This window comes from Nicotiana tabacum, chromosome 14 (assembly GCF_000715075.1).
Source record: "Nicotiana tabacum cultivar K326 chromosome 14, ASM71507v2, whole genome shotgun sequence".
Classification (NCBI taxonomy): Eukaryota; Viridiplantae; Streptophyta; class Magnoliopsida; order Solanales; family Solanaceae; genus Nicotiana; species Nicotiana tabacum.
Window position 1 is genome coordinate 69555283 of NC_134093.1, and position 16670 is coordinate 69571952.

General features: G+C 37.6%; 1 protein-coding gene across 2 annotated transcripts; it reads left to right on the forward strand.

Annotated features, from left to right (window-relative positions):
- The first annotated feature begins 6677 nt into the window (after positions 1-6677).
- On the forward strand, positions 6678-15701 carry LOC107802375 (dihydrolipoyllysine-residue acetyltransferase component 4 of pyruvate dehydrogenase complex, chloroplastic). 2 transcript variants are annotated; one of them, XM_016625860.2, is made up of 7 exons: positions 6684-7760; positions 7886-8077; positions 8212-8299; positions 8406-8476; positions 8573-8656; positions 10127-10203; positions 15481-15701. In XM_016625860.2, the coding sequence occupies exons 1-6, from the start codon at positions 6921-6923 to the stop codon at positions 10178-10180; spliced, it is 1329 nt and encodes a 442-aa protein (XP_016481346.2). In that variant the 5' UTR covers positions 6684-6920; the 3' UTR covers positions 10181-10203; positions 15481-15701. The 2 variants fall into 2 exon arrangements, with proteins under 2 accessions (XP_016481345.2, XP_016481346.2); XM_016625859.2 differs by lacking the exon at positions 10127-10203 and having other exon boundaries at positions 6678-7760.
- Positions 15702-16670: the final 969 nt, after the last annotated feature.

The window sequence follows — 16670 nt, forward strand, 5'->3', positions numbered from 1 at the left end:
GTAGCATCACCGTGATGGGTCGCGGAGCTCCTAATCCTAATTTCTTAAACACTGATAATGGCGTCAAATTTATACTTGCACCCAAATCACATAACTCTTTAACCATATCAATCTCACCAATCCTCACATGGATGATAAAACTACCCGGATCCTTAAGTTTTTGTGGAAGCCTGTGTTGAATCCTAGAAGTGCACTTCTCAGTGAGCATGACCGGTTCAAAGTTAGTTAACCTCCTTTTATTTGCCACTATATCCTTGATGTATTTAGCATATTTTGGGACATCATGGAGGATGTCCATCAATGGGATGTTCAAATAAATCTGCTTCAACATATCTAGGAATTTGTGAAACATCTAGTCATCATACTTCGTTCTCAGTCTTTGAGGAAAAGAGGGTGGTACCTTTTCGCTACATGCTCAAATTCGGATATGTTTGTCTCATCCACCTCTACGGGTTTTGGCACTCTTTCCTCTTCGAGCCTAGATGGCTCTTTTTTCTTCTTAGGCACTTCTACCAATTCTCTCCCATTTCTCAAAGTAATTGCATTAACTTGAGGATTTTGTCTATATCGCTTGGGAGAGCTCCAATAGGTCTACTGTTTTGATTGTTTATCATCGAGAAAACAATAGTATTCCTATCTAGCTAACCTATCAAGTATTAGATCAATGAAGGGAAGGGGAAAGCGATCTATTTGTGTAGCGTTATTCAACATCATGTAGTCTATGCATATTGTCCAACCACTCACTGTCCTAGTTAAGATTAATTCATTTTGTTCATTCATTACAATAGTCATACCCCTCTTTTTAGGTACACATTGGATAGGGCTTATCCACTTACTATCAGATATAGGAAATACTACACGTGCATCAAGACACTTAATCATTTCTTTTCTTACCACCTCTTTCATGATCAAATTTTGGCGGCATTGATGTTCCACGCTAGGCTTATTTCCTTCCTCCGTGATTATTTTATGCATACATAATAAGGGGCTAATACCCTTCATGTCAGATATTGTCCAACCAATAGCATGCTTGTGCTCCCTTAGCCCTCTCAATAGATTCTCTTCCTGCAATTTAGATAGATTAGAAGGAACAATCATAGGTAAAGTGTTAGAACGTCCCAAATATGCATAATAAAGATGAGAGGGTAAGATTTTAAGTTCCAGTTTTGGGGCCTTCTCAATAGAAGGTTTAGGTGGCGGGCCACTTGGCCTATCCAAAGGCTCAAACTAGGGTGTATCATTGGCTAGAGCTGATCTTATTCATGTGATGATCTGTTCCCTGTTTTACTCTCTTATGCTACTATAGGTTATGACATTATTTGATTATTCACACACATGATATGGTCCTGTTTAGGCCTTGTGGTGATATTTGAGCGAGATGGCTCTTGAGATGTTGAATTGCTTATTACACCTTAGTCGTGATTTGCCTATCTGTGGTATATTGTGTTTTCCATCTCTATATGGTTATAGTCATGCACTTCGCGTGCTTGTTGCCGATACACACATGTTTGTTGAGTATGAGCATTTGGGCTCGACGAGTATCCCCATGTGGATTGACATATCGAATTAGGTTACATGTCGCAACAGAGTTACGTTAGGATATGATTCTTTGTGCTTATTCCTTGTGTTTTGCTTCTCCCTTGTGGGGAATCATAGCATCATGATTTTGTGGTTGTATACGTCGAACTTGTTGGATAGTTCTCTTATTTGGTTCTCATTCTATCTTTGGTTATATTTGAGTTGTTTCCTGTTGAGTGCACAAATTGTATTGTATGTGGCTCTAGGTCGCATTTGGTGTGGCATGTCGGTCGAGCAGCTTGTATTGAGTGATATGAGGTTGTTGGACTTGGAACTAGTGCAATCAAATTTAGATAAGGTTTGTTTGGAGAAGAATATCATCAGTCAGGTTAGAATTTGGCAATGGTTCTTGTCAGGCAAGATAGCTCCACGAGTTGTTGATTTCATGGGCGATTATGAGTTCGTACATGTTTCTTTTATCATCTGCATTATTGCAAAGTTTTAGAACAAGGTTTTATCTTATATGAAGTATATTATCGGTATCAGCTTTGGTAATGGGCAGCTAATGTGGTCGGAAGATATTGCTATGAGTATATGAGTTATGCGTTACATTGTGTGGTTATATCTTGAGAGTATGTTTATGACTTGGTACAACTTGTAGGAACTGATACAGTGTATATATGCGAGAATCAGATCTTATAAGGAATTCCAAATATTGGAAATTGGTTATAAGATTTATGGGCTAAGGTAAAGAAAGATTCTTCAATTTTGGTTGTGCTAATGGACTTATATGAATTGTGGTGATATGGGATCCCCCATGGGTAAGTGTGCGATGATTTCCTACCATGATTTGATGACCTCGGAACAAATCTTGGCACGTTCGAGGACGAACATAGGTTTAAGTGAAGGAGAATGTAATGACCCGATCGATTATTTCGAGCTCTAGCATTTTGTTTGATTATTAGAGACTTTGAGTAGATTCATATGGTATATTATGACTTGCGTGTCTGGTTGATTTTGATGTTTAAGAGGTTTAGGATTAATTTGGAAGAGTAATTCTCATTATAGAAGCTTAAAGTTAGAAGAATTAACCAATATTTGACTTTTGAGTAAACGGCCTCAAAATCGGGATGTGATAGTTTCAATAGGTCCGTATGGTAATTTTTGACATGGACATATGTTCGGATTTAGATTTAGATGCTCCTAGAAGGTTTTGGCGTTGTTTGTCAAAAGTTGGCAATTTGAAGAACTAGAGAGTTTATAGGTTTGACCAAGAGTTGACTTTGACGATATCACACTCGGATTGTTTCTTCAGGAATTGGACTAGGTTTACTTAGTGGATTGGAACTTATGCGCAAAATCTTGTTGGAATCTGAAATGTCTAAGTATGGTTCGGACGCATTCGGCGAAGTTGGCATGTATGAAAAGTTAAGAGAAGATTTGATCCTCGATTCTGGTTTTGATGTTATTTGTGGTATTTTTAGCCTTTAGATAAGTTTAGATTATGTATTTGGACTTGCTGGTATGATTCGACAGCATCCCGAGGGGTTCATATGTGTTTTAGGGTGGTTTCGGACAATGCTTGTGAAGCTGGAATTCTCTGATTTTCTGGTACATCACACCTACGTGGTTTAGGTTGCAGATGCGAAGGGCGCGAGTGTGAGTTCTTGGTCTCTTTCTGCGAAGTAGATGATTCTAGGTATTGATCTCATCTACGGAAGAGGTAGCGCAGTGAGAGGTTGCACCTGCGAGGTTATGCGCGCACCTGCAAGGTTGTCTTTAGTGGTCAGTAGTTGCACCTGCATGGGATTTGCACAGATGCAGATACACTTTTGCGAGGGTTGGTGCACACCTGCAAAGACTTGGCAGGCGGTGGAGTTACGCAAATGCGGTCCTTGGGTCGCAAAAGCAATGCTCGTAGATGCGAGGTATTTGGCCGCAGGTGTGATTGGCCCGATAGACTTCTTATTTTCGAGGGTTTTACTCATTTCTCAATTTTTTTTTGATTTTTAGAGCTCGGCTAGAGGCGATTTTGGAGATAAATTTCACACATATTATGAGGGTAAGTAATTTCTACTTGATTTTAATTATATATCATGAATCTCCATGGATTTCTACACCCAAAATATGGAATTTTAAGATAAAACTTGAGGTTTTTATCTATACTTTAAGAGAGTGTATTTTGAGGATTATAGTATCGATTTGGACTCAATATTGGAAACTAATTACATATTTGTACTCGACATGTTATGGATTATCGAATTTTGGTGTTTGTTTTGGATTTCGAGCATGCGAGCCCGGGTTGACTTTTTGAAAATTCTACAAAGATCGAAGCTTTATGGATTGGGATCGCTTCCTATAACATTGTATGACTTCTTTGGTTGATGATTGGCTTGGATTTGCGTGATTGGAGGGCTAGAGTGAGATTTTTACATGATTTAAGGTTGAAGGCGAGCTCGGATGAGGTAAGTATATTGCCTAATCTTGTTGAGAGAAATAACCCTTAGGATATAATCTTATTTGTCAAATTGAAATTTGTGATAAGTTATGTATATGAGAGGTGACGAGCATATATAGGGGTGCTATGTATGATTCATGACCAGAGTAGTCTTTAGGTTATACCATGCCTTGTTTTGGATATTGTGCTTCCTGCTATCATGCTTATTATGTTTGTACTATTTTGTGAACCTATTTTGAAGTTAGAGATGATGTGTAGACCTTGATTCCCTATTTGAGCATGATGCTTGTTATTATTTGGCGTATTCGCCTAATTTGAGCTGTAGTTGTATACTTCACACATGCACACCCTAACATGCTATTTTATTAGTCCATGAGTATGTGATTTGGTACTCGTTGATTGTATATATGTATTCTTGTATATGTTTTCTGGGTGATGAACTGGATTGACAACACGTGAGTTATTCGTGTGGCTATTATCATTATTGGAACGTGATTTTTTCGTGCAGCATGTGAGTTGTCAATGCGGTTGTTATGATTATGGCACGTGAGTTGTCCGTGCCGTGTTTGTATAAGTATCCACCCCCCTAGGGTCGTCCTCACATGTTTCTCTCTTGATAGCGTACACACAGGTTGTGAGAAACTGATGAGTTTCTGGTTGACACAGATAATGAAAAACTGATTAGTGGTTGGAATTTGCATCTATTCTCTATTTCCAAACTCCTTGTATGTATACACGTTTCTTAATGTATATCTTCTCTATATGCGAGCTACAAAATATATACGCCTTTCATGCATATCTTCTCTATATGCTGCCTTACTTGATGAAATGATTCACGGTACATATCTTCTCTATATGATATCCATGTAACTTGACTTGCTTATTCATGCATATCTTCTCTATATGCAAATGCTGGTAGTTATTTGATACTTATGCAATTGTTGACGAGATGTTTGATATCAAATGCTTGTTTTTTCTATATGCTGAACTGTTAGTTGGTTACAATGCTTGTACATATCTTCTTTATGTGCACCACTGGCCTTATCTGGACTTCATGCTTAGATTTCGATACTGTTGCTGGGCATATGCATATGTTATAGAGCTATGCAGGTTATGTAAAGTGAGTATCCTTGGCCTGAAACTTCGTTACTACTTCGCCGATGTTAGTTAGAATACTTACTAAGTACATATGATCGATTGTACTTATACTACAGTTCTGTACTTTGTGTGTAGATCTTGGAGTTCAGGTGTTGTGAGTGACAAAGGCCATCATTGGAAATGTACTAGCGATCTAGAATCAAGCTAACGCATGTCCATGGTAGCTTAGGACTCATATTTCTGATAATGTAAACTTCAAATAGATGTTGTACAACTATTTTTTGTACCTGAGTTATATTCTTATTCTTAGTAGCTCATGACTTGTATTACCAGTCCTTGGAATATTGTATGGAGTTCAGACATTTTATTTATTGATTAATAATGATCTTTTATTTGAGTTGTGTCATTTATTTTTTGGCTTACCTAGCGGATTGGGTTAGATGCCATCACGACTTGGTGAGATGTTGGATCGTGTCGATGGTGAAAAAAATAGTGCCTATGGAAGGTTGGGTAGTCGAATGAAGAAGATAGTGGTAGCAGAATGGATGATTTATTTATGTGATTTTTAGCAAATTATTAGGTGAAAGGTGATGAAAGATTGGTGGTATTGTGTATGTGAGTAAAAGATAATGGAGATATTTGAGTAGGTGAAGAAGTTTGAATGTATGAGGAAGGTGATATCGGTGATGAAAAGATGGTGATTTTGTCAGCGTTGGAGGTGGGGACGGAGACTTGGCTTCATAATTGAAGAAGCAAAAAGGGGAGAAAAGGAAAAGGAGATTTTGCTTTTCATTTTTTTTTGTCTCCCCCTACCCCTTTATTTTAGTCATCTAGTGGTTTAATATTCATATTTACGATCACATGAAATACGCATATTTTGTTCAACTTACCTTTCAAGTTGTTATGAACACTCGGTTAATGGTTAGAGAAGTTTAAGATAGTGAATTTCAACAACTATAAAGGTTTGTTTGGTGTGAGAGATAAGGGATAATTAATCCCGAAATTAAATTTGAGATGAGTTTATCTCATATTTGATTGGGATAAAATTGCGATATAACTAATTCCGGAATTGTAATTTTATTTTTATCCCTACAGAAGAGTGGGATAACAATACCGTAATTATTAATTTCGAGATAATTAATTCGAGGATAATTAATTTTGAGATAATTAATCCGAGGATAATTAACCCCTAAGGGGTCGTTTGGTACATGTGATAAGAATAATAATTTCGGGATAAAGTGTGAGATTAACTTTATCTCATGTTTGATTTGGGTTATTAGCTATTACCGAGATAATTTTTATACTAAAATAGTGGGGTAACTAATCCCATGAAATATCTCACCATATGGGATATTCTGGGTTATACCGCCATTGTATCAAGTGACTCGTGAGTGTCTAAATGAATCTTCATATAATTAAGGGCCAGAGTGACAAATCGTGCTATTTATACATCATGCTCTTTTATAATTTTAAAGTTAAAACAATGATATTTTTAGATCTTTTATGAGTAAAAAATAGATCTTTTATGTGTACGAATAAATCTCCAATGTGTAAAGAAAAAATTAGTCATAAAACTAAAAACAAGTGCGTAAAGAGCCAATTCATCTCACAAATGTGGGTAAGCAAGTGTGTAATTGGAATTAAAAAACTCTTGCCATGTATTCTACAGGACCCATAATTGAACGCAGCGGAGAGCTCAAAGCTATAGACCACTAACCGTTCCTCGTCTTCTCCGCCCCTTTCGGGCCATTCTTCTTTCTCATATAAACCATATAAGAGCTTCACCAATTCCTCTAAACCACTTCGCTTCCCACTCCTAAATCACTCCTTTAATTCGGCATTTCCAATGGCGTCGCTTCTCCATTCCAAGTCCCCAGCTCTCTCATTCTCCTCCACAATCTCTTCTCCTTCTTCTCTCCGATCTTCCGTGGCGGCGGCATTCCCTCGCCAATACAAACTCCCCGCTATCCAATCGAAAATCCGTGAGATCTTCATGCCTGCTCTCAGCTCTACCATGACCGAAGGCAAAATTGTCTCCTGGACTAAGTCCGAGGGTGACGTCCTCTCCAAAGGAGAATCTGTGGTGGTCGTCGAATCTGATAAAGCTGACATGGACGTAGAGACATTCTACGGTGGCATTCTCGCTGCTATCGTTGTCAACGAGGGCGATACGGCTCCTGTTGGCGCTCCTATTGGGCTCTTGGCTGAGACTGAAGATGAAATTGCCGAAGCCAAGATTAGAGCCAAAGGCCAATCCAAACTAGAAACCTCTCCCGCTAATACCACTACCAGTGATGCTGCTGCTGCTGCTGCTGCTGCTGCCCCCAAAGTTGCGATTGTCGCCACGCCTTATGCGAAGAAGTTAGCGAAGCAGCACAAAGTTGATATCAACAAAGTGACTGGGACGGGGGCGTTTGGACGGATTACCCCGGAGGATGTCGAGAAGGCCGCAGGGATTACTAAAAGCATCCCCGCTTCCACTGCAGTAGCTGCTCTGATTCCTGCTGCGGCTGCTCCTGCAAAAGCGTCTCCAACTAGCTTAACTGACATTCCAGGGTCGACCGTTGTTCCTTTCACCACAATGCAAATTGCAGTATCAAAGAATATGATGGAGAGCCTCTCTGTTCCCACATTCCGTGTTGGATATCCAGTTAGTACGAACGCCCTTGATGCGCTGTATGAAAAGGTAAGTTCATCTATTTTGAGGCTAATATGTTGATGCATCAAATACTGTGGTGGGAATTTCATAGAAATACCTATTTGCATTTACATTCTGGGGCTTGACATGCTTTGAAATTCAATTAATAACAGGTTAAGCCAAAAGGCGTTACAATGACTGCACTGTTAGCTAAAGCTGCAGCAATGGCCCTGGCTCAACATCCAGTTGTGAACGCCACTTGTAAAGATGGAAAGAGCTTTACTTATAATAGCAGTATAAATATTGCTGTTGCTGTGGCAATTAATGGTGGATTGATCACCCCAGTGCTTCAGGATGCTGACAAGGTAGCGCAATTACAATCTCTATTTCTAAATGAAGCAACATTCTCTTCGCATGGGTTGGTTATATTCACAATTGAGCTCGAGAAAGATGTAAAGTTTAGTGTTATAAGGCTTATCATTTTGTTACCTTGGTGTAGTTGGATCTTTATCTATTGTCTCAAAAGTGGAAGGAATTGGTAGACAAGGCTAGGGCTAAGCAACTTCAGCCACACGAGTACAATTCAGGTAACAATTTGCTTTATTTGATTTGTTTGTCTTTAAATGTGTACTTCTGTAGCTAATTCATCCAGTGAGATCTTTGAGTACTAACATTGAAAGGTTTTGTTTTCAGGGACTTTCACGTTGTCCAACTTAGGCATGTTTGGTGTGGACAGATTTGATGCTATTCTTCCTCCCGGCCAGGTTAGAAATTAGATGTAGCATTTTCTTTTATTTCTGTTTACAAGTCATTCAGTTCTTAGGAAGTAGCAACTATTCTGAAACTGGGATAATATTCAGGGGGCTATTATGGCTGTTGGAGCATCAAAACCAACTGTTGTCTCTGACTCTGAAGGTTTCTTCTCTGTCAAAAATAAGATGCTGGTATGTCTTGTATCCACTTCCTGTGTTCAAGCTGTTGCAAGTGCTAATTTCAATAATGAAAACAGTTGATGAAGTCAATCATGAAAAACCTTTGTTTCTTCCTCTCTTTTGTTGGTCGGGTTAGAGAGTGTTTAGTTGGAGGAGATGGAAAATCACAAACAAGTTTTAGTTATATAAATGCTCACTCTTATTTTATATAAGTTTCTCGCATAACTTGCATGACCCATCAAAAAATTAAATTTGTTTAGTTTTGATCTAAATTGTGGTGAAGCCATGAATGTTGAAAGTTGGAAAACAGAACGTATTACATTCGTCATCTGCCTATTGAGATCTAAGAAGCCTTGGCCTTCCTTCAGGTGATTGCAATAGAAAATCCTGTTACTTGTTTTTCTTCAACGTTTGGCGGCTTCGAGAGGATTTTAATAGTAACTGCTTTATCCTTGTATTTCTTTCTTCTATTTTGGGTCTCATATCTTGTTTCATTATTTAAATTCTTTTTCAATAAACTTCGTTTGTTTGTCTTGTATATTGTTTCCACTTGTTAACTTCTAATTAAAATTCTGATTCTCTGAAAATCACATTGAGTTTATGAAACAGAAATACTGAAGTGTTATCAATGAGATATCCTCAGATCTATTACCCACATTCATCCTGACATAGCCCTGCTTTTCTTCTACTTCATTAGTTCATTCCTATTCTTATCTGTTGCATTACATAGTTGTCCTACATGAGTTGTAAAAGGGCGTCCAGGGAGGTCTATAACGTTCTTGGGCTACTCCACTCATAGCCTAAATGTGTTTGGTAGAGTGGTCAGATTTTTTCACTAATTCCTTTATTTATCTCATGATCATGGTCCATGGTCTGCCCCGCATTTGTGTAAATATATGATCAGTTCCTGTACATGTGAAATCAGTGGCCTTATGATTGCATAATTTATTACAACAATAACTACGCCTCAGTCCCAAACAAGTTGGGGTCAGCGATATGGATCCTCACTTCTTTCTTTAAGCTCAACTCATATCATCGTCATTACAAAAACAAAATAAAAGTGAAAGTGAACATGGTTGTAGTAGGTTAGCATTGTATGCATATTTTAGTTCTCCAAATTACCCATGCCATCACATTAAATATAAGACTTTTTTGGGCCTTTTTGGTCTTTCACTTTAATTTTCCAATTCCTTCTCTCGATACACCACCTCCATCTCCAATTTTATCTCTCAGCTGTTTGCTAGCGTCCCTCAAATTCTGATATACCAAAAGGCTTCAAATGGAAGATCACATTTGAGAACTGAGAGCAAAAAATTAAAGTTTCGAGCCTCTGAAGAGTCCCTTGTTATTTGTGCAACTCACTTTTTTCATCTTCCAGTAGTATTCAAATCTGCAGCTCGACCTTTAATTTGTCAAATCTGCAATCGACTTTTAATTTGTCCAATACAAATGTGGTAACTCTTTTTTCATTTTCTCTCACAGGCTGAAAAGGGGACTATATTTGGTACAGTAAATGCTAATACTGATTTACTTTAACTATCAATAGAACCAACAATTGGGTAAGTTAAGTGATCTAACATTTGGTTCAATGCATTATTAGTTGCATTTTGGATTTGAATTCACCATCAAGGAACTAGAAGGAAAACCAGCCGAGAAAGAGGACAAGAAAATTGGGTTTGACTTTTTGAGCAAAAAGACGAAAAAGTCCTTCTGATTATTCTTGTTAATATGCTGGTTGGGATAATTTGGAAAACTAAACGATGCATACAATGCTAACCTACTATAACCATGTAGTAGGTTAGCAAAATCCTATATATATATATATATTGATAATAATAATAATAACAGTAGAGCTGTAGAGGTTCTCTAACGAGTCTAAAACCTATTACCAACTAGTAGGTATCACCTTTTTATAGCTCTTTCTCTTCAATTGTGTCCTATCTTTAGCGAGGTCTGTATTGATTCCACAGATTTGTAGTTCTTTCGAGATAACTTCCTTTCATGTGATTTTAGGTCTACCCCGTCCATTTTAACACTTTTACTAATCATACTTTCACACCTGTGGACTGGTGCATCATTGGGTCAATTCAGAACAAGGCCATCACCAACCATCTCAAGCGATCTTTTCTCATATCCTCAAAGCTTGCTACTTGCACCTTTTGGCTAATGTGGTCGTTTTTAATCTTATCTAATCTTGTGTGATCGTACATCCATATTGGCATCTGCATTTTTGTGACACTCATCTTGTGGATATGTTGGACTTTATCAGCTCACTGTTCACTAACATATAGCGTAGCCAGTCTTATAGTTATTCTATAAAACTTACCTTTTCACTTTGGTAAGCATCCTTCTATCACATATACCCCAATAGCAGTTCTCCATTTCAACCATCTGGTTTAAATCCTACGCATAACATCTTCATATATCATTCCATTCTCTTGAACCAAAAAGCCTAGATATCTACAGTATTTGCATTTTGGCACCCCAATCCCATCTCGTCTCACCTCAACTTTGCTCTTCTCATGTAACCATGTACTCAGTCTTACTTCTACTTATCCTACAACCCTTACTCTCTAAGGTGTTTCGTCAATTAGCATAATATCATCAGCAAATAGTCTACACCATAGGACCTCATCTTGTATTGTGTTAGTTAGCTCATCCATAACTAGGGTGAATAAGTAGGGGCTCAACCTACTGTTATTAGCAACTCCTTTGTATCTCCTAATACTGTTTGCACGCTAGTGACAACTCCATCATACATGTTTATGACATATATATTTAATATGAAATTCCTTTTTTCTCTATCACTCACCAAAGGACCTTCCGTGGTATGCTATTATATGCTTTCTCTAGGTCAATGAACACCATGTATAGATCTTCTTTCTCTCGCGATAAATTTTCATCAATCGTTTTTGCAAGAATATAGCCTCCATTATAGATCTACCGAGCATAAATCCAATTTGGTTGTCACCCTTATCGTGTTTCTAAGTCTACGCTCTATCACTCTTTCCCAGAGTTTCTAAGTCTACGCTCTATCACTCTTCTTGACATGGCAGTATTTTCTTCCCTTGTCTTTCCTTCCTTTTTTTCTTTTCTTGCTTCTCTTATCTATCTTTCTTTTCCCTTCCTCCTCCTTAATGGCATTGAGTCAACGTGCCCTCGTTGGATTGATATGATGAACCGGTGTCCTGTCATGTCGACACCGGTCGCCAATGATATCCGGAGAATTCAAGCAACATAGGTTTTACCTTTAAATTACTTATGCCTAGTGTATGACAATGTGAAAGGTGACTAAAGTGAAACTAATATACAAAATAGAATGCAGTTTTATACTGAACTGATCGAGAGGTATATTGACAAGGTCCATTGGTATGAATGGGTGGAAATGAAAAAAATGTTTCTTCATGCTATGACTATCTCCTTATATGCTTCTGTGGCTTTTCAAATTTTCACCTTTCTTTGGAGGCACAAGAGGAATATGCATAAGATGAAAATTTTTGGAGTAGCTATATAGTATTACGTGCTGCAGGACTTCTACAAATTTAGCAAGTAGTTGCTGTGTAAAAAGTTTAATTATCATTCATGAGGTTACCCAGAATGCAACAGTTTGGTCGAATTTGGCTTGGAAAAGTGCATAAGTTCTTTGAAAAAGGTGCTTCTGACTGGTAGAACTTCCAGCAAAATGAAGTTATGTTAAAGCTAAAGATGGAAAATGCCAGCAAGGTGAAGGTAAGTATGGTATCATATAGATACATTCAGGATCTTTGAAAACCGTAACAGGTTTCCTAGAAGATGCCTAGTCAAAGTATGGTGATGATAAAGCGAACATCCCAGCTTTGTGAGAAAATAGAAATTGGTAGATGTCCTCTTGTTTGAATTTCAGTTGAGATCAAAAGCAGAGAAGATTAAACTTCAAAGTGGGGTAGCGGCATCAAGAGAGCACACATTGTCTTTGGACTGATGCTCCCAGTTATAGGAACACATGCCTAGACCAGGGTCTTAGGGCTGCCACTCAATCTCTGGTTAGACAAGGTTTCTAGCAATTTGGACTCTTCTGGCAGATTTCTGAACCAAATGATACACAAAAAATGGGTTGCGTCTAAGGTGGCTGAGGATACGCATAGTGGAACGATAATTGGACCCAGCTAGAGTCGAATTAATAGTTGGGGATTTTGACATAAGAGGTGCCTATCTGACCTGAACCAAAAGGAGGTGAGTTGTGGTCACAAACATGGTAGAATGGTGTGAGTTCCGGCATCGATAATGTCAACCCTTTCATCCATCAGGTATGCGAAGGGTCCATCGGGTATGCGAATGGGGGCCACGTGCTTGTTAGATCACCAGACACCAGTAGTTTTTAATCAACCACGTCACCATATTTATGTGATGGAATTCTTATCATGGTAGGGATGGTAGGTATGCGAAGGGTCCACCAGGTATGCGAATGGGAGCCACGTGCTTGTTAGATCACCAGTTATGTTTAAATCAACCACGTCACCATATTTATGTGATGGAACTCTTATCATGATAGGAATTAATGCGCCTCGTGATTAGTAGCTATATAAAGTTTGGGACCCAGTTGATTTTTGTGGCATAATGGTGTTTAATTCAGAACAATTAGAATGTTTCATGGCTAACAATTAATATCTTTTTTCATTTAGGAAATTTAGTGGCTTCTGTTGATTTGGAGCTGGATTTTTGTTCTAAGTTGCTCAGACTCTTCACTTTCAGTGCCGTACCCGTGTCGACACGACGTGGGTGTGGGTATGGGTGTGTAATCCGTGTCGGATCTGGTCAACCGATTTTGGGTACTTTGACCAAAATCAACGGAGAAATTTGGGACAGATACAATGATTTTTGAAAACAAATCAAAAGCTAGGGTAATATGGAAGAAAATGGAATACCTTGTATATATAAATTTCTATGTCAGTCCTTTTCCTTTTATTTCCTTCTAAAATTCTACTCTTGTTCAATATTTTCTCCTTCTCGGAATACCTTGTAAGTTTTTCACATAATGTCTCATAATTTAGACATATTTTTATAACTCTATTTTTAAATAATTGAATTATTTTTAGCCGAATCCGCGCACCCGTATCCGTATCTGGATCTGTACCCCCGAATCTTTAAATTTAGATCATGAAGGATCTGACCTCTAGATCCGCACCCGTATCGGATACCCGCACCCGAGTCCGAGCAACTTAGCTTTTGTTTATATTTTTCCGTTTTAGTATCGTGGGGTTTGTAGAGATAACTCGGTATATCTAAGGAGTAATGATGGAGTTAGTTAGGTGGTTCAAATCACTAGTATTTGGGATTTTTTATTATAGGAATCTATTATTTGCTCTCACATTTTAGCTCCTTTGACTGGAAGCTACAAGAATAAAGAGAATTTTACTCCTCGTTTGCCTTCTTTTTTATAATAATCACATGAAAAGTGAGATGCATGTGCTGAATACTTGTTGTCTCAAATGTGGTTATGAGGCCTACTATGAATGCAGATCATGTGCCCCGTGATCGGATGATCATTTCTAGGGCGGATGGGTAGTGCTTAAACAGTTAAACCTGTTTTAGTATATGTAAATATGTTCTCATTTTTTCTGTCATGTGCCTCATCAGATAGTCCCACCATGCGTCGATGGATGGTAGTCCTTGGTCATCATCTATTTATGAGTTTTCTTTTTTCACGTTTTTCTACAATAAAAACTACACCTCAATACCAAATTAGTTGGTGTTGGATATGTGAATCCTTAACATTCATTTTGCTCTATTCTAATTGTTCCTTTCCAATAAATAATAAATTTTTAATATTACAAGTTCTGTATTTTTCTAGAGACATGCAGATCTTTAAACAAACTTAACTATACTAGCACAATTACGCCTTAATCTGTACTTGTTGGTATTGCCAATATACATCTTTTGTTTTCATGTGTTCAGTTGTTCAATTATAGGTTTTCCGGATTTAACTTGTCCCTTTTTAACACCTTCAATCATCATAATTTTGCATCTATTGATGGCACACTTGATGGTTCTAAGTAGGATATGGTCAAATCATCTAAGGGACCTCCCATTTATCCCTTATGTGGTGTTTGAACGCTATTTGCACCTTCTATTTCATGTGGTCATATGTGATATAATCTAATCTTGTATCATCATGCATCCATCTTAACATTAATTTCTACAATACTCACCTTGTAGTAAGTGATGGCCATTAGTGGTGAGAAACACACTCCCATATAGTATTGGTAGTCTCCTCTATGTAGAGCTTGCCTCTCATTTGGAGAGGTATTTTCATATCGTATAGCATTCCCATAGCATTTTCTCAATTTTGGTCATACTATTTTCAGTTATATATGTTAGATATTCTTCTATCTTTTGAAATGCGGAGTCTAGATATTTGATTGGTCTTCGATTAGACATCTAATCCTGTCTAATTGCACTTTTGACTCATCCTGTATATACATAAAGCTAGAAGATATAGCACTGTAGTCTTGTTGGTTCACCGATCTACATGCATCATCAGACCATTTATTAATTGGTTATTCCTTGTGCTTGTACAGTTCTTGGATGAGTCATATATCTCTGCTTCTTCAATGGAGTCTTGTCGAACTGCAAACTTAGGCACGAGCGTAATGATATTTGGCTCTTTTATGCTGGCTCCAACCTTTTTCTGTCTTTCTTTGTGTACCGTGTTGCTTGAAAGAGAGTACAACTACTGATATTGTAATTAATCGAAGTACAATCATTTGAATGTACATGCTTTGAAGCTTAACCGAGGCCCTGCTATAAGATTGCGTGACATAACGTTCTTAACCTAACCTCCTTATTATGTTATACAGGTGAATATCACAGCAGATCACCGAATTATTTATGGTGCTGACTTGGCAGCCTTGCTTCAAACGTTCTCAAAGATTGTCGAGAACCCAGAGAGCTTGACAATGTAGATGCTTTCAATCAATAGCTTCTGACCGTTTTCTGCTATGTTGTACTAAAACTTTCCGATTATATTGCATTCTTGAAATTTTTTGGAATGAAACAATAATATTTTTTCCCTTTTGCAGATTTTTGGATACTTCTACCTTTTGCAAATTCTAAATATTAAACATGTTTAATGACTTAATCAAACCGGTAACAGTAGTGGGGTTAGTTTAACCTCATTAGTTTATCGAGTTGGCAGGTGACGAAAACTGATGTTCATATTTTGAAATTGTAAGTATTGACAAAACTAATAGTCATTCAAGGTGCTCAAGGATTGATTTATTCAAGTGAATGGAACAGGCAATGAAATGTATAAAAAACAAAATTCCCATTCAGGTGATTCTAAGGACAATATAAGGTCAAATGCAAAGATTCCTTAGTTAATCTACAGTCTCCCAATCAGCGCAGTATCTGGAAAGATAACTTGATGGCTTTTGTACAATGAATGGATTCATGAAATTCTTACCTATTAGACATTGCAGGCAGTCAAAAATGTAAAAGCCCAAGCACAAAGGAGATAGACATGCATGAATATCATAGAGGTAAGAGCACAGCTACACATCAAGTGGCTAAGTCTAGCTCCCACTTAATAATTACCCTTGCTTTGTAACAAACTTCTCAATTTTTCAGATTTCTTACTACATCTCACCTTCGTATCTGGTAAATGTATATCAGTCATCTTTTTAAATTTCAATTTTCGGAAAAGAGTCCAAAATTTCTTTTGTGTAAACTGGATTATATCTGAACTTTCATAATAACTAAATAAGTTAAGAAGATAACAAAGATGCTTAGGACAGATCTTTTGACTTGCTAATTTGGTTTCACATCCAATATCCACAAAATGCCAATTGGCTTAATACATAAAATCCTCCATAAACTTGGCTCAGTTAGCAACTTACACACACACTATATTTCTGTTACGCCCGAACTACAATTTGTTAGGATTTTGTCCTGAATTTCTATTCTATTAGGACTCTCTTTTTTGAAAGAAGGGAAAAAGACTTCTAAAAGGAATAAATCTCCTTAATATCCTCCTCTACATTTACACAAG